This window comes from Panthera leo, chromosome A1 (genome assembly GCF_018350215.1).
Source record: "Panthera leo isolate Ple1 chromosome A1, P.leo_Ple1_pat1.1, whole genome shotgun sequence".
In the NCBI taxonomy this organism is placed as follows: Eukaryota; Metazoa; Chordata; class Mammalia; order Carnivora; family Felidae; genus Panthera; species Panthera leo.
The window spans coordinates 123,965,800-123,984,025 of record NC_056679.1 but is presented as its reverse complement, the minus strand read 5'-3'; the positions used below and the strand labels follow the sequence as shown (position 1 = coordinate 123,984,025).

The 18,226-nt window shown below is 36.7% G+C and overlaps 1 protein-coding gene across 8 annotated transcripts in view; it reads left to right on the top strand.

The window, feature by feature from the left end:
* Window positions 1-1,086: 1,086 nt before the first annotated feature.
* Window positions 1,087-18,226, top strand: part of SLC38A9 (solute carrier family 38 member 9) — an 85,051-nt gene continuing 67,911 nt past the window's right edge. For 3 of the 8 annotated variants that reach the window (XM_042939019.1, XM_042939009.1, XM_042938974.1), the window contains exon 1: window positions 16,917-17,122. Coding sequence is in view for 3 of the 8 variants with exons in the window: in XM_042939027.1 (XP_042794961.1) it covers window positions 14,386-14,498 (113 nt within the window). In the remaining 5 variants the exon portion in view is untranslated. Of the gene's footprint in view, window positions 1,204-2,039; window positions 2,140-14,351; window positions 14,499-16,916; window positions 17,123-18,226 lie in introns of those variants that run through there. The other 5 variants (XM_042938957.1, XM_042939027.1, XM_042938953.1 and 2 more) reach the window with 5 other exon arrangements.

Sequence of the window (18,226 nt, the reverse complement as noted above, 5' to 3'; positions counted from 1 at the left end):
ACTTCTTACATCATCTGCCTTGTTGTCAAGCCCTCAATAATACAGGCACTGTTTGGTGGTGTTCGAGAAATCAGGTTTTGAAATAAGACTTTTAGAGCATCAGGTTTTAAGTCTGACTCTTCTGCCATTTAATAGTTGCTTGGCCTTGGGTTAGTTACTTAAATTCTATAGGGTTGTTCCCATGTTTGTAAAATAGGGATAATGTACATTTCTAGAATCATGGTGGAGATTTAAAGAGGTATTATATGTAAAATGCTTGGCACTCAATATCAGCTTTTAAATTTGGATTTGTTACTTTGGATTATCACATTACAATGCACTTGTGGGTTTTTTTTGTTTTTGTTTTTATGGTTGTTTTCTTAAAAGAGAAAAAGATGCTACTGGCTTCCTATGTAATGGCGTAGGTGATGCTATATGCTTTCCAGGGGACTTTGATTGGGCTGACATGTTACAACATGCACACTCATTTTACTTAGATTATAGGTTTATTTGAGGTGGCTTTGGGAGAAACTACTAGGGATGCGGAGACGGTGCTAAAATATACCTCCAAAGGCCCTCTTTTAGCATGGAGACAAATTCGTCGATGCATTAAAATAATAAAAGAAAACAAACGCAAACAACAACAAAAACCTAAGTGTCCAGACATGAGAGTGAGAGTGCCACCCCAACATTTTTCAAACCAGTTTTCCTTGTTGTCCGTGGGATTCAAGCACGTGACGACAGTACAGAACACTAGCCAGAAGGGCCTGTGAAAAGAGACTGATAATGGGAGGTCAGCCCTTTCCTATGTGACCTCTGGAAGTGTAAAGACTGCAGGAGATGGCGTTCCTCGTCCTCGATGCCTTTAAACGTCAGGGAAGCATCCCACACAGGAACCAACAGCAGGCGGCAGAGGAGACAAGATTTGCGCATCTTGACCGCCCTACCTCCTAAAGCCGGGAGTGGAGCTGGGCTCTGCGGCGAAAGGCGCGTTGGCTCTCGCAGAGGCCTCTGGGAGTTGTAGTCCTCAGGGGCGGGAAGTTTGGCAGAGGCGCCTGGCTCAGTGCGCTCAGAACTCCATCCCCCGCCGGTCCCCGCGGCCGAGGCTGTTGTCTCTTCCTGTCCAGGGGAGGAGAACCCCTCCTGCCTCAAGTTGAGTGGATTTAGGAAAGGGTCTCCGTTTTCTCGCCCATTTTTCCCAGATTGAGGGCTTGGCCGGTGCAGGTAGGCCTTGTTCCCTAGTTTTTCAAAATCACCCCTCGGGAGGGGGCGGGGAGTGGGGGGTGGGAGGAACAGAGGGGAAGCGGCGGGAACCGCTGAGCTTGCTGAGGAGCCGGCTGTCATCGGGGAAGTTCTTTGGTGAAATACGCCCAAACAGTTGCTTCTTGGGGGAGCGTTGAGGCCAAAGTCGGGACAGAGGAGACCACCCCGGAGGGGAGACGCGCGCTCCTCTCTGGGCTCTGGTGACTCCCATCCGATGGGGGCTGAGAGAGAATTCGAGGGGCTGTGGGGAGTCGGTGCCTGCTTGAGCCTTAAGGCAAGGCTCAAGCCTGTAGGTAAACACCCGGGTGTGGGGGAGAATTGGGGTTATTGCGGCAGTGGGAAAGCCTTTCCCTGTCCCGAGTAGGGAAGAGTTGGAGAAAGCAGATCAGGGAAGAAACACCCTTGTGCCTTGAGCGAGGACCACAAATGGGTTGAGGGCCGAAACAGTTAAATCCTTGCCACACTTTTCCTCGGCTCAAATGTGAGACACGGTGTCTTGATAGTAGGTGGCTTGACATCTTAGCTGTCTTAGAATAATAGAGCTGGAAGAGGCCTTTTAGAGTATCTAGTCAAGCAGGTTCTCCTCACTCTACAGATGAGGAAACTAAGGTCCATCAAGTTGGAGGAACTGCCTCCCTTATCACCAAATAGCCAATTAATGGCCAACTTGACTCAAACCTAATTTTCAGGACTGTCAAGCAGTGCTTTAATCTATTGCTGAGATCAGTAGATCAGCAAATTGTAACCTGTTGCTTCTCCTTTTTTCTTTTTAATGCTGACATATGCAAAATAACAAGAAATCCCTGAAGGGAACATTTTGAAACTTCTCAATAGGTCAAAGAAACCCTTGTCTGAAGTTGAAGAAAAATCTCTACAAACTTAATAGTAATATAAAAGGTTGGTAGTAAATTAAGATGTCACCTTTCCTTTCTCAATGTATGCCCACTTGAGCTCTGAGAACTGTAGCCTTGATTTTTTCTTTCTATCTTAAATGCTGAATATCTCAGTCATATAAAAATAGTATGCTAATTGACAATACCCTAAATATTTACAGTAAAGGGTAAACAGCATGGGAATACCAACCTGAATTACAAAATAAAATAATAATTTATAGTATTTTTTTGAAAAGGAGATATCATAAAACTTAAAAAAAATCATTAGGAGGATAAAAACTTCTACTAGGACTGCATTTTATAATACACTTAAATTTCACTTCTCCATCAGCGTTCTTTCTTATTGCCTAAACATAACTTGAAAGCATTTAGTGTTCCCATTGCGGGTTCTTTGGTGCAATTGCATTGCTCTGGCTGCTAATTTCTTCTATTAGACTACATTGCCCTCCAGCACTGTCAAATTTAACACCTTTTGAAGCATTTATCGATCAGTTTGGAAACATGTTTCAATAGTCACATCAGAATTGAAGCATTACAGTTCTTATTGACTGACCATTAACTGATTCATACAGAAGAAGTTTAGATAAGTTTGTTACTGGACTTTATAGCAGGTACAGACTTACATAGAAGAAAACACATATACACAAAATAACTTCTTTAACCAGGCTGCTTTTTTTATGATATGGTTCCATTGGCTTTTATATTGGCAATACAGAGGTGGGTAAACTATAAGCATTGCTATGACCATTGCCGCCAGATGTATTTATTTTTTATAAAGTTTTATTAGAACACAGCCATGCTCACTCATTTGTATATTGTCTTCCGTGCAAAAGGACATAGTTGAGTACCTGCTGAGATCATGTGGCTCAGAAAACCTAAAATGTTATCTGGCCTCTTACAGAAAAAAAAATTTTCAATGCTTGCTCTGTTAAACTGAAATGTAATTACAGTATCTGAAACTACCATATGCAGAGGTAATAGTACTAATTTTCAGTCTCTGAGGAGGAACATATAAATACTTGTATAGTGAGTGGGTCCACAATACGATTGACTCTTTTTTTTTTTTAATTTTTTTCTTTAACGTTTATTTATTTTTGAGACAGAGAGAGACAGAGCATGAACAGGGGAGGGGCAGAGAGAGAGGGAGACACAGAATCTGAAACAGGCTCCAGGCTCTGAGCTGTCGGCACAGAGCCAGACGCGGGGCTCGAACTCACGGACCGCGAGATCATGACCTGAGCCGAAGTCGGACGCTTAACCCACCGAGCCACCCAGGCGCCCCGTGATTGACTCTTAAATAACACAGGTTTGAACTGTACAGGTCCACTCAGACATGAATTTTTTACAGTATAATACTATAAGTGTATTTTCCTTAAGATTTTCTTAATAACATTTTGTTTTCTCTAGCTTATTTTATTGTAAGAATACAGTATATAATACATACAACATACAAAATATGTGTTAACTATGTTATCAGTAAGGCTTCCAGTCAAAAGGAGTTATTAGTAAAGTTTTGGGGGAGTCACAAGTTACATGTGCATTTTCAACTAGGGGCGGGAGGGAAGTCGGTGTCAGCAGCCCAACACCTGCTTTATTCAGGGGTCACCTCTACATTTCTTTGGGCAAAAATGAGTGGGTACTATTACAGATTGATCCTAGCCTCTTGGCCAGATACTATAGCCATCCTTTTGCAAAGAATTGTGAAAGGACATTTCTGAGCCTAGTGTGGAAAAAGCTGACATCCTTTGAAATGTACTGATATAGTCAATACCTTTTGAAAACAGTGTCATATAAACTTTCTTTGGTTACTTCCTATGTCCTTTTTATGGAGAAAAGTACTTTTCAGCACAGGCATCAGCAAGCAGGTCAGTAAACTGTTATTTTCCTATTGAGACCCCATACTGAAACCAATTTTAAAGTCCATGATTAGGGACTCATTATTAAATGACTTAGCTTTGACATTAATAGCCTTTCTTCTGGGACTTTGTTTTATTTTATTTTCTTTTTAAGTTTATTTATTTTGAGAGAGAGGGAGAGAGAGTGCACATGCTGGGGAGGGGTAGAGAGGGAGAATGCATGGTCAGGATAGAGTCTGACCTTGCTGGAACTTCCAAAACTGAGATCATGACGTGAGCCAAAATCAAGAGCTGGACAGTGTAACTGACTGAGTCACACAGGCACTCCTGGAACCTTGTTTTCAAACTCAGAGGACTGAGTGAGATACTGGAAGTGAATATATCTGTATATGTCATTTTGCATGTTTCGCTCCCTATTATCAGTGTTAGGTCTATGGCAAATTGATGGTATAGAGCTATTTAACATTTCAGTTAATCATTGATAGCACTATTCTGTGTTATTATAATATTAGCTGTGGATTGCTAATTTACCTCTCAACCTAATTTATCAAACTTCAGATTACCTAGTAGTTCTACTTATCAAGACTTTCAAAAAGGCATTACATTTCCTTTGAAATAGCATTGTTGGGATATTTGAAGTTCAAGCTAATTGACTAATTGAGGCAACTGAAAATTACCAATTTCCTTACAATTCTTGGTATTTACTTGAATGTTATTAAATCTTTTATTGAAAAGCACTAGGGACTAGATCATTAAGATATCAATTTTCTGCTTGTTTGGAATAAAGAGCTAATTTGACAATGCCACAAAATTTCAGATTTGTTTAGAACAAATAGACGTAAGTGATTAAACTGGACCCTTTATATCAAATCTTGTATGCCCCTTGTGTGTTCCTTAACTTTGATTTTCTTTTTTTGGTAAGACTGACTGAAGTTGAAGGATCTTTCTAGATTTTTCTCATTCTGGAGGCGCTTGGGTGGCTCAGTCGGTTGAGTATCTGATTTTGGCCCAGGTCATGATCTCACGGTTCCTGAGTTGGAGACCCACATCAAGCTCTTTGCTAACAGCTCAGACCCTGGATCCTGCTTCTGATTCTGTCTCTGTCTCTCTCTCTCTCTCTCTGCCCCTCCCCCACCTCAAAAATAAATAAACATTAGATTTTTCTCATTCTGGGTTTCCTAACATTTAATCTTAGCAAAAGTATTATCTCCAGGAGTTACAAGAATCCTCTCTTCCTAAACTCAACTTCATTCTCAGTTTAGCATAGGAACCAATACCGCAGAAAGTATTGGTTAAAAACATTAAGTTGAGGGGCACCTAGGTGGCTCAGTTGGTTAAGTGACCAATTCTTGATTACATCTCATGTCATGAGCCTGCAGTTAGTGAGTTCGAGCCCCTCTTTGGTTTCTATTCTGGCAGCACAGAGCCTGCTTGGAATTCTTTCTCTCTCCCTCCCTCCCTCTCTCTCTCTCCCTCCCTCCCTACCCCATTCATGCTCTCTCTCTCAAAATAAATAAACTTTAAAAACAAAAAACATTAAGTTCAGGCAGACATTGCAATATACTGGAAATAACATATGGGACCAAAGTAACCTGGTTTCCATCCCAGCTATGGCTTCATTAGCCAAGTAATACAGTACAAGTTATTTCTGAGCTTCAGTTTCTTTTTTTTATAATTTGAAGGTTATATATACATCTTCCCAAATTCTAAGGATTAGTTGCATTTAAACATTTAAAACTTAGGCCAGTAGTAGGTGTTCAGTAAATAAAGGTTAGTTCCAACTCCCATTACTTATTTATTGGTGTGTCTTTTTCTCAGTTTTTCTCCAAAGTGACACCTAGTTTTCTTCTTCAGAAATTAATTATTTCCTTTAGGTCTGTTCTCTTTGTGACAGTTCAGTAATCCTTCGAAGCTCAACTTCTTTATCTTTCTTACCTTACTGAGTTTACTCACTGTATACTAAAGGCATGTAGATGTGTCAGCTGATTTTATTCAGGCCACTAAGTTAAGCCAAGATATAATTTTGAATTTTGTTAGTTACTTTTAAAAAGCCAAAAAATAAAATGATAGTTATATTTCTTGAATACTCATTGTGAGCAAGGTGCGTTACCTACATTATCTCATTAAATCTCCAACTCTGTAAGACTAGTACTTTTATTATCCCCCACACCAGTGAGGAATTTAAATAAGTTGCCCAATCTTAGAAGAGCCAAGATTCAAATCCAGGGAGTATGACATGAGCTTTCAACTACCACACTTTACTTAATAAATCAGAGTAGGCCATGCCCCAAATTAACCATTGTATATAATTCAAATAAAGGAATACCCTGGCAATGCTTTCTGAAGATAATTTTATCAGTTTTTGGAGATTGAGGAGCAATAAGGTTATGTTTCCTTATCAATATTAAATTTTTGTCTCTAGCATTTCTTAGCAATTCTATTGATCACTTTTCTCCCACTGTATACAGATTTCATTAAGCTTAGTTTTATTAAGTTCAGAAATAACAGCAAATTTCTGTACAGAGTTAAGCAGTGCCTGGCATGCTTCTAAATGTTTACACAAATGAATTTATAGATTTTTAGAAAAATTTTTATGTGCCTTAGATTTTCTTGAATGAATTTCCCCGTTTTTTGTTTGTTTAGAGAGAGAGACCACAAGCAGGGGAGAGGGGCAGAAAGAGAATTTTTAGCAAATTTCATGCTCAGCATGGAGCCCAACATGGGGTGTGTTTTTCTCAGTTTTAAAACTGATCCCATGACCCTGGCTTCATGACCTGAGCTGAAATCAAGATGCTCAGCTGACTGAGCCATCCAGACACCCCCACCCCCAGTTCTTATATTCTTTTTAATAAAAGGATACTAGTTGTCTGACAGTCATCTTTTCAATTCCTAAAATATTTAATTTTTGAAATTTGAGAGAATGTTTTAAAAGTTCTGTAAAGCTAATAACTTGGTTTTTTTCAGGAGGCAAATTAATGCTGTGACTGAGATTGTATCTGACAGGGGTTTGTTTAAGATAGATTCACTGTGGGAATTTCACAAGCCAATAGTATACAGGATAATGTCTCTTAATAAGCCAATAAAGAAATTACATACTCCAAATCAATGATAGACTATCACCCTGTTGTTCAGGACAAGGGGGGCATGAAAGGAATAAAGTCCAAATTTAGTTAAGGTATATGCTTTGGAGTTGGTACTTGGGAAAGACAGCTTAGTCAACCAGAGCTAATGTCCTTCTGCCTGCGCAAAAGTTAAAGTCTCCTGTTAAGGCGCATTGCTAAAGAGGGTCATTGTCCCTGTTAATGGGAAAGATGATTTTCAGCACTGCTGTACCAGGCTTTTGCCACTACAGATAAAAGTGGCCTTTACCTCAGCAGGAGCTAATTGCCCCCAGGTGTTTGGAGAGCTCTTTTAGATCAGCAAAGGGCTGCCTTGCCTACAGGGAACATTCTGATAGTCCTTACATACTTGCTATTTACAGTACAGATGTCCCCATGCCATAGTTGCTTCCTCATAGGTTTTTATTGATAAGCAGCTGAGCTAATGAGTTCTTACCAGTGAAAACAGACAAGATGATGACATCCTGACACAATTACTTCATTCTTCTATCAAAATGACTTTACTTCTAAAACTTTTTTTTTCTTTGTCATAAAGGGATGGATTAAAACAAGTTTACTTAGATTGTAAATGCGTAGATTTGAAATCATATCAAACCAATACACGACATAACTTCTCTACAATAGCTTTATTTCTTTCCCAAGTTTTTAATACCTATGTCCACCTTAATTCAGTATGTATTCTTCATTGATACATTATATAGAATATCTTCTCTCTATATCCAGGGAACAACTTTTTCAAGTTAATTTGTCACTGCAGTTTTAAATTAAGGAAATTTGTTAGGACTATTACTCCTAGTTTTATAATTAGTAGTTCAAAATAATCTTGAAAACTACTGCTTATTAGTTTTAAAATTTTAAACCAAACAAGTCAATTGAATTATTAATTAGTTTTATTATGTAAAGGAAGGAACTGAAAGATTAAGTTTGTGTTTTTGCTTCTCAACTAACTCTGTTTTGGTAAAATTACTTTGTCTCAGTTACTTTTATCTTAATGAAATTTTAATAACAATTACCATTGAATAATGTACACTTGATATTCAGGATCATTTCTGATGCTTCACATCCAAATATGTAAATTGTGAATCTGTGTTTTAAACAGTCAAGTAAACTTTTTGCCATAAAAAAAAATATTGCACTGATCTATTGCAAAGCTAATTTGGGAGCTAGGACCAACAATTGGTGTAGATTTTAATTAGAAGTGAAATGATGAACTGCAGGGTGCCTATGTGGCTCAGTTGGTTAAGAATCCAACTCTTTGTTTCAGCTCAGGTCATGATCTCATTGGTTTGTGGGTTCAAGTCCTGCGTTGGGCCCCATGCTAACAATGCGGAACCTTCTTGGGATTCTCTCTCTCCCTCTCTCTCTCTGCCCCTCCCCTCCTTGCTCTCTATCCCCCTCTCTCTCAAAATAAATAAATAAATAAACATTTTTTACAAATCTTGCACTGATATATTACAAAGCTAATTTGGAAGCTAGGACCAGCAATTGGTATAGATTTTAATTAGAAGTGAAATGATGAACTGAAAATCAGAATGGTAATTAACATCTTACTAGGTTTTATTATGTAAGTGATTTAGGATAAGTTGCCTAATTTCTAGACTTCTATTGGGCTGGATAATATTTTTTAAGTTTATTGAGGATGGGAACCATGAGTTAAAATTTAGGGGCGCCAGGGTAGCTCAGTCCATTGTGTCTGACTTTGGCTCCGGGCATGGTTTCACAGTTTGTGAGTTCAAGCCCCACATCAGGCTCTGTGCTGACAGCTCAGAGCCTGGAACCTGCTTCATATTCTGTCTCCTTCTCCCTCTGCTCTTCCCCTGCTCGTTCTCTGTATTTATCTCTCTCAAAAATAAATCGTTTTAAAAAATTAAAAATTTTTGGGGCGCCTGGGTGGCTCAGTCGGTTAAGCATCCGACTTCAGCTCAGGTCATGATCTCACAGTCTGTGAGTTCAATCCCCGTGTCAGGCTCTGTGCTGACAGCTCAGAGCCTGGAGCTTGCTTCAGATTCTGTGTCTCCCTCTCTCTCTGCCCCTCCCCTGCTCATGCTCTGTCTCTCTCTGTCTCAAAAATAAATAAAAAACTTTAAAAAAATATTAAAAAAAAAAAAAATTAAAAAAATTTTTTCCCTTGGTACCTAAGTACATTGTAGAGGCTCACTGAGAAGTTTTGAATGCATATATTGTTCAGAGTTTGCCATTACTCAGTATTTTAGTTGTCTCATCTTAAAATAATCATTTTTACTTGTGTACTCTGTATAGGAAGATACAGAAATAAAGTCTTTTATGACTGGAGATGGTAGTATTTTGATTTCTCTTTTTTTTGAAAAACCACCATTATGTAAGGTACTTCTTTAACATTATTTGTTTGTCTCTAGTAAGACTAATAAGTTAATGAGAGCTTTGTCTTAAATGCTGGGCAGGAGAGCAGAAAAGAGAAATGGAAAGAAAAGACAGAGGAAAGAAAATGCACATATTCTGGGAATAGAATATGTTGCCAACATCCATGTCAAACTTATTAGTAGCATTTGACAACATTTGCCTACTTCTCTCTACCTCATTACTGCAGAATTTTTCACTTAGAAAAAAGAAGAAAACCTCAAGAGGCTGCATATGTAAAAACACAAGTTTTGTCATTTGTTTTCAGAGAGGAATAATAATGTGTTGGAACATTTAGTTTCCCATTACAAAGTATTAAGTATAATATTCATTAGTTCATGTAGTTTTCAACCACACTAGTGAGGTAGATGTTATTGTTTCAGTTTTACACATGAGAAAATAGATTCATGGCAGTTAAATGGTTAATCTTAAATTACATAGATAGTGAGTGACAGGTAAGGATTGCTTACTCAAAAACCATGTTTTCTTTCTACTCTGTCATATATATATATTTAGAAAAATAACAACAGCAGACATAGGACCATTAAACAACTACAGCACCAATAAAACTTTACTTGTTAAGTCATCTGGTAATAAGAAACAGAAGAAAATGAAAGAAGACAGAGAAAGGGCAAAGAACAAGAAAGAAGCACAGCATAGTGACAAAGAGTACAGGCTCTGAGCTTACACTGCCTGGGTTTGAATTCTAACTCTTCCCCCTACCTATTAATTTTGTAATTGGTTAACTTCTCTGTGCCTTGTATCCTTATTTATAAAGTGAGAATAATCATAATAACTTATAGTTGAGGAATAAAGGTAAAGCACATGCCTTTAAATGTTAAAGCCTATTTATTTCACTTTACGGAGTTTGCTGTTGTGTGTGTGTGCTTTGTGAAATATAGCATCCGTACAGAAAAGTGCTTAATACATGTCTAATTGTAGAGCAAATGGCCATATAACCAGAATCAAGTTGAACAATAGGATTTGCCATCACCATATAAGGTCCCCTATAGTCCCTCCCTATCACAACCTCTTCTTTTACCCCCCAGAGCAGGATTTCTCAACGTCAGAACTATCGACATTTTGGGCTGGATAATTCTTTATTGTAGGAGGTATCTTGTTCATTGTAGGATGTTCAGCATCCCAAATTTACCCACTTGGTCTGATAGCACTTCCCCCAGTGATAAAAACCAGTTGGGTGAGATCAAATGCCTTAGTGTATCACTCTACAACTCTCCCTTCTATGTACAGAGACTCTAAAGGGATAAGGGTAGAAGCAGGGAGCTCCATTAGGAAACTGTTGTAGAAATCTTGGTAACAAATGATGGTGGTCAGATCCTGGATATACTTGAAGAGAGAGCCAACACTATTTTCCTAATAGATTGAATGTACACTGAGAAAAGAAGTCATGGGAAATTTGAAGGATTTTGGCCTGATTAACTGGAAGAATGGAGATGCCATCAATTGAAATCAGGAAAACAATGGGTGGGGTAGTTTTTTGGGAAAAAATTAAAAGTTCAGTTTTGGACATACTGGTTGTCTGTATATCCAAATAAAGATGTTAAGAAGTATGTATACATATATCAAATCATTGTTATTCATCTAAAACTAATACAGTGTTGTCAATTATATTAATTTTTAAAAAGCCTGTTAAGTAGGCAGTTAGATATACAAGTCTGATATACAAGGAGAGAAATTCTGTTTAGAAATGTTAACATGGAAGTGGTCATTGTCTAGATCAATAGAACTTTGTACAATGATGGAAATGTTTTATAGCTACACTGTGCAATACGGTAGCCACTAGCCACATGTGACTATTGAGCACTTCAAATGTGGTTAGTGTAACTCAGATACTGAATTTTTAAAAATTTAATTGTAATAAAAAATTAATTGTAATTAATATAAATCTACATTACTATAAATTAATATTAATAATACTAATATTAATAACAATTTAAATTAATATAAATAGCTACAAGTGACTAGTGGCTGCTGTATTATATGACATAAATGATGTTACATGAGATTGGGTAACTACCTGTAAACTGAAGGCATACAGAGAAGAAAACCTTGGGACTCTGCAGTTTTAAGAATTCTGGGACATAAGAAGCAAATAGTAAATGAGACAGAAGGAGGAGGGACCAGTGAGATATAGAGAAAACCTGGAGCCCTAGTGAATCTAGTTTATTAAGGAGGAGAGTGATCCCTTATGGGACTTATTTCTGATAGGGCAAGTAAATTAAAGACTAACAAAATGACCAGTGGGTATAGGTCATTGGTACTGTAGAACACTTTCTGTGTAATGATGGGGAAGATAGCCTGATTAGCATGGGTTTAAGAAAGAATGGGAAGATCTTACCTACTTTATGTTTTCTACTTGTCCTACCTCTTTTATGTTTTTCTTCTTTCTTGCCTTTGTTTAGGTCTGCAATTTTTTTTTATCATTCTCTTTTCCTACTCTACTAGATTTTAAGTTATATACTGTTTTCTATTTTAGTAGTTACCTTTAAAATTACAACATGCATTCAAAGTACAGTGTTGATCCGGACAATACAAGGACCTTAGAACACTGTGAGACCACTTGACTTTTTTTCCCTTTGGTCTGGAATTTTAATTCTTTTTTTCCCAGTCTTATGATAAGATTGTTTATGAATTCTGCATGGGATTTGTTAAATTTCTTGTTATCTTTTATGAATTCTGGAAAATTCTGAGCCTTTATCTCTTCAAATATTACCTCTGTTATCTCCTTTCTCTCTGTTTCTCCAATTTCATGCATGTTAGACCTTCTTATTCTTTCTCACATGTCTCTTAACCCATCTTCCACATTTTCTGTCTGTTTTTTTCTCTCTCTGCCCTTCTGGATAGTTTCTTCCGATTTATCTTCTAGTTCATTAGTTTTGAACTTTTTTTTTAATGATTATTTTTGAGATAGGGAGAGTGAATGGGGGAGGGGCAAAGAGAGAGGGGGGCACAGAATCCGAAGCAGGCTCCATCCCAGCTCTGAGCTGTCAGCACAGAGCCTGATGCAGGACTGGAACTCACGAATGGTGAGATCAAGTCAAGTCAGATGCTTAACCGACTGAGCCACCCAGGCACCCCTTAAATAAAAAATTCTTAATAGCAAGTTGACAATAGAAGGAAGAAACCCTCTTGAATTTAGTTTCTATGATGAGGAAGACATTGTGCTTACAATCTTTTTTTCTTTGTTTTACTTTATTTTATTGTTTATTTTTAAATTTTAATTCCAGTATAGTTAACTTACAGCATTGTATTAGTTTTAGTTGTACAATATAGTGATTCAACAATTTCGTATTTAACTCAATGCTCATTAAGATAAATATACTCTTTAATTCCCATCACCTGTTTCACCCATCCTCTTGCCCACCTCCCCTCTGGTAACCATCTGTTTGTTGTCTACAGTTGAGTCAGCTGGGGCAACTGGGTGTGTCAGTCACTTAAGCCTCTGACTCTTGATTGTGGCTCAGGTCATGATCTCACAGCTCCTGAGATGGAGCCCTGCCTCGTTCGGGCTCTTATGCTAAGTGTGGGAACTTCTTGGGATTTTCGCTCTTCCTCTCTCTCTACCTCTTTCTCTCTCTCTACCTCTCCATCTCTCAAAAGTAAATAAATTTTTAAAAAAGAGGAGGTTTTTTGTTTTGTCACTTTTTTCCCTTTGTTTGCTATTTTGTTTCTTAAATTGCACATATGAGTGATAGTGTAAAATATTTGTCTTCCTCAGACTGACTTATATTGCTTAACATTACTCTCTGTAGATCCAACCATGTGGTTGCAAATGGCAAGATTTCATTTCTGGGGGGCTGAGTAATATTCCACTGTATGTATATCTACTTTGTCTTATATATAAAAATAGGTAGCATAATTGTTTTCTGATCTTGTTTTCATAACCCCTAAAGTTGAAGTCTTTATGAATCTATGCTGTTGTTTCTTCTGGTTCTTATGAATAGTACTTTATTTCTTTGCATATTAGGTTATTTTTGACTGTGTGCTGTTCATTGTCTTTGAAAGATTATTAGCAGGTCTTCTTTGAGGCATACGATTAAGTTGTGTCCTCTCAGAAAAGATTTACATTTGTTTCTAGCAGTTACTTAGAAGCCCAATTAGGCAGGTTAACTTTAAATTATATTCACAGCTTTAAGTGTTTTGACCTCCTTGCAAATCCACATAAAGCACAGTTTGTGGTATATAACACTTCCCCCTCTGAAGATGCATGCTTGTGCGTGTGCACATACACACTGCCTGTGGCAGTGTCAAGAAATCTTGTTTGTAGTTCCATTGTGAGGGAGTGAGACACTATTACCGCTTGTTAATCCCTAATTTGATGGTAAAGCTCTTTGTACTCCCAGCTGTGTTATTGGAAATAGAGGGGATGGTGTCTTACTATATCATTCCTTACTTTGGGTGAATCATAGGTTTTATCTTCTATTTCTCTAATACTTCACATGGCCTTGAAAACCTCAGTCCCTTTTCTCCTGGTACAACAAATACTCTCTGGACAGAAGCATTTTCTTGAGCTGTTTTTCATCATTATTTTTGATGCTTTTCAAAAGAGGTTTTCTGTATTTTATGCAATAATTTAAATAGCTTTCTGCAGGAAAATGGGCCCAAATAGGCTACTCTGTTTTATTACCGGAAATGGATTGTTCCACTTATTTTTAGTTAATCTGAAAAATAAACAGTAACTCCATTTCAACTTAGCAAATTTCTGATAAAATATTTTAGGCATATACCTCATTAAGTAAGGTATCATCAGCAAACTCCTATATTTTTCCAGTATCTTTATACATGCAAATGTATTACTAGTAGCAAAATAATTTTTAATTTTTTATCCATTCTGATTTATATAGGACTGACTTCATCCGTGCTTAGAGACTAAGAAAAATGGCAAATATGGATAGTGATTCTAGGCATCTTCTCATCCCTGAAGTAGATCATGAAATAAATCCTGGACCTATGAATATCCAGTTTGATTCATCAGATCTAAGATCCAAAAGGTAAGTGTTTAAAATAAAACATTTATTTCATAATTAAGGTTTTATTAAACTAGATCCAATTATATAACAAAAATGTATAGCTTTGAATATAAAATATCCAGTCCTTTGAATATAAAATATCCAGTTTCTTAATAGCATCTGTATGTTTGTATGTGGGAGAGAAAAAATGTGAATACTATTTCCTCTTTTGTATCCGATTTTTTTTGACTCAGCTTACCATCTATGTTGTGGGAGGGGTTGGAGTAAGATTTACAGTGAGATGCATTTATGTAACAAATATATTTTGATTACCTGCTTTGTACAAGGTAATATGCTAGGTGCTGAAGATAAAACAGTAAAATTAAATAGTCTTTATCTTCACTGAGTTTAAATTCCAGCAGATAGTTTAAGATAATTTGAGTTTAAATTTTGTTTCATTGCATACCTTGAAAGCCCAAAAGAATTCACTGAAAAATTATTATAAATAGAGAATTCAGTAAAGTGGCTGTTTACAAAATAGGCAAAGATGAATAGTATTCTAGTAAGAAAATGTAATAGAAGAAAAGAAAAAATATATGAGTAACATTTACATGTGCAAAATTTGCATGATAGGAACTTTAAAATACTACTGAGGGATCTAAAGTAAGATTCAGAGTATTTTTTTCAAATCTGACATGCTGATTATGAGTTGAACTGTTCTTTTTTTTTGGTAATACAATACTAAGATAAACTGCTACCAGTACATCAGATGTAATAGTCTCTTAGGACTGAGAATGTTTTTTTTTTAATTTACTGAAAGAACTCTTGAGCTTATTTTTTTATTTTTGGTTATTTTATCATCTATCTCTTATGCAATTATAAAAATGAAAATATAAGCAAAATGTATCAGTTAAGATATTACTAATGCTTCACATTTCGAATCTGATTCTTTGCGATCAGTTTTATAATTTGGTGTCGTCAGAATTGGTTTTTTCCCCTCCCACACACAATTGTCCTTTGTACCATTAAGAACATTAATAATGTCGGGGCGCCTGGGTGGCTCAGTCGGTTGAGCGTCCGACTTCGGCTCAGGTCATGATCTCATGGTCCCTGTGTTCCAGCCCCGCATCGGCCTCTGTGCTGATGGCTCAGAGCCTGGAGCCTGTTTCAGATTCTGTGTCTCCCTCTCTCTCTGCCCCTCCCCTGTTCATGCTCTGTCTCTCTCTGTCTCAAAAGTAAATAAACGTTAAAAAAAAAAAAAAAAAGAACATTAATAATGTAGTATTTGTTGAAAGAATTTTGTTTCAAATCACTGACACCTTCTTTTAGTTTTGATGCTTGCACTTTCCTGATCTTACCAGAAGGTGTCACCAAAGGTTTTCTGGCAATATCATGGCTTATATTTCTTCTTAAATGGTCCTTAAATGGTTTGATGAGTGAAGTGACCAGGAATTACAGTTACCTGTCATACCATCAGGAATAATTACTTTTATGACTGCCACCTGGCTGACAGTGATTAAAAGGTCTATGGGATTATGAGATGCATTCGTATTTTAGAAATGTATATATGTTAGAATTGGTAAAATATGACATATAATGAAAAAGCATAATTTGCACTCAGTGGAAGGATTCTAAAATACATTGTCATGCTCTTTAATTTTAGTCCATAATTTAGTGTTTCCCCCAGCCCCAAAATGCCAGCAGCCAATTCCAAAGTTTATATGGCCCAGGAATTTCACTACTTGTAAGCATGAACTCACGATGTCAAATAATATATGTACAAGGTTGTTTAATGCATTATTTTATAATAATAGTAAAAGATTTAAAACCATCAAAATGTCTTTTTTTACAGGACTGAATAAATAAATTTTGGCATATTGATACAATGGAATATTTTCCCCCATTAAAAAGAAAGAAGTGGCTTTATTACATATTAAAATGGAACAAGTCTTCAACTTACTTTGTTAAATCAAAAAAATGAAGAATAGTGTGTATAGAGTACCATCGTTTGGGTAAAAATAAATTTAAAAAACTGTATATGATACAATATGTATAAGTGACTCTGGAAGAGTAAGTAGTAAACTGTAAGAGAGGTTGCCTCCTCAGAGAGAGAGTTAGGAGGTGGGCGGTGTGGCAGATAGACCGAACAACTATTCAACCACCCTACCTATTCCTTGCCAACAGGATTTTAATTTTGTTGACTGTGGCAATAGGTTCCAATCCAGGAGATGTAGGAGGATTGGTTTAAACTAGTCTTGATAATCCTATTTCTATTATCCAGACACTTAGTTTTTCAGTCTTTCTTGAAACTAGAGATGGCAATGTGAAAATTGTCTTATGAGAAATATAGTAGCCATCAGAGAAGATAATGAAACGAGTCTTACAATTTTCACTTGTTTATTCCAACATCAAGTGAATACAAGAACTCATGAATGCTTATTGAATGCTCAAGATGTTCTTAAAACCTCTAAATTCTATAATTGACCACTGTGACAATAGAACATAGGTCATTAAAGTGCATTCCATTGCAATAAGTTGGCAGGAGTTCAGACAGTTCTGTGAGAATTTGTTTAACTGTGTAGATTAAATGGAAATATATTTTCTGTAATAAAACTTGTCAAAATGAGAAAGAATCAACTATTGACAATCATGGGATAACTACATAGGTAAGCATGTTTTAAGGAAGGCAAATATTTATAGAGACTTAGCAGTAATGAATGATAATTTCCCTGTGAAATAATTTCTCTTTAAAAAAAACAAACTATTATTTGATGAGAAAAAAAGTAGGAGTACCTAAAAACTTTGTTATTTCTATAAAAAGATTACTTATATGCATAAAAAATACTCAGACATACTGAGGGAAGTTATCTTCTATCAGAAGAACCAACTTAGACAACTATTTCTAAAACATTGGTCATTTTTGAGTCACTGTATAGTTTTGATGGTGTCCCATTATAGTATTACCTGTGTAATATAATTTAGATATATTTTAAAAATCTATACTTTTTAAAATTAGGCTTAATTTACCCTCATCTTTGCATGTTTGTGAAATCATGTGTTTTAAGTATTGTTTATACTTTATTCTACCGTGCATTGTGGTAAATATTAAGTAGTTAAGATAGCATTCATCCTTGTGCCACCTAAAAATCCTTACATGTAGCCACCCTTTGGGAAACTATGTTAGGCTGTCAGAGTATAGCAAACAACTATTGGATACTTTTAGATTACTTAGCCTCAGTTCAGCTTGTGATTAATTTTATCTCCACTAGGTGGCAAGCAAAATCATGTATCAGTTCAAAAGAGTTCTTAAAACCGTTTCACCAATCACATTGGTGGAAGTGGGATCTAATTAGTCAGATGGCAGAGGAAGCATGTCACCATAGAGTAGGAATACATGACATTACCATTTGGATCATTTGAGGAACGTCTGCAGACTACAGACTACATGTGTACACCTTTCTCTCTACACACCTCTCCTCCCCCTTCAGTTTCCACCTGGTTTGGGGTGGAGTTAGGAATGTGGGTGGAGGGACAGAAAGGTTTAGAAATCTCCTATGCCATATGTGATATATTCCATTGGCAATCACTCATCTAAGAGATTGTTTTCCTGCTTTTCCCAGACTTTCTGGAACCCAAGATAGAGCTGGTATTCAGGATTGCTTCATACTGTGCTGCGACTCTGGGATTATGCCCTTTGGGAGTTGAACAGTCCAGCCAGCCTGAAACCAAATTGTGAAGTGGTTAATTTGTTTTGAGCTCTTCTTTTTCAG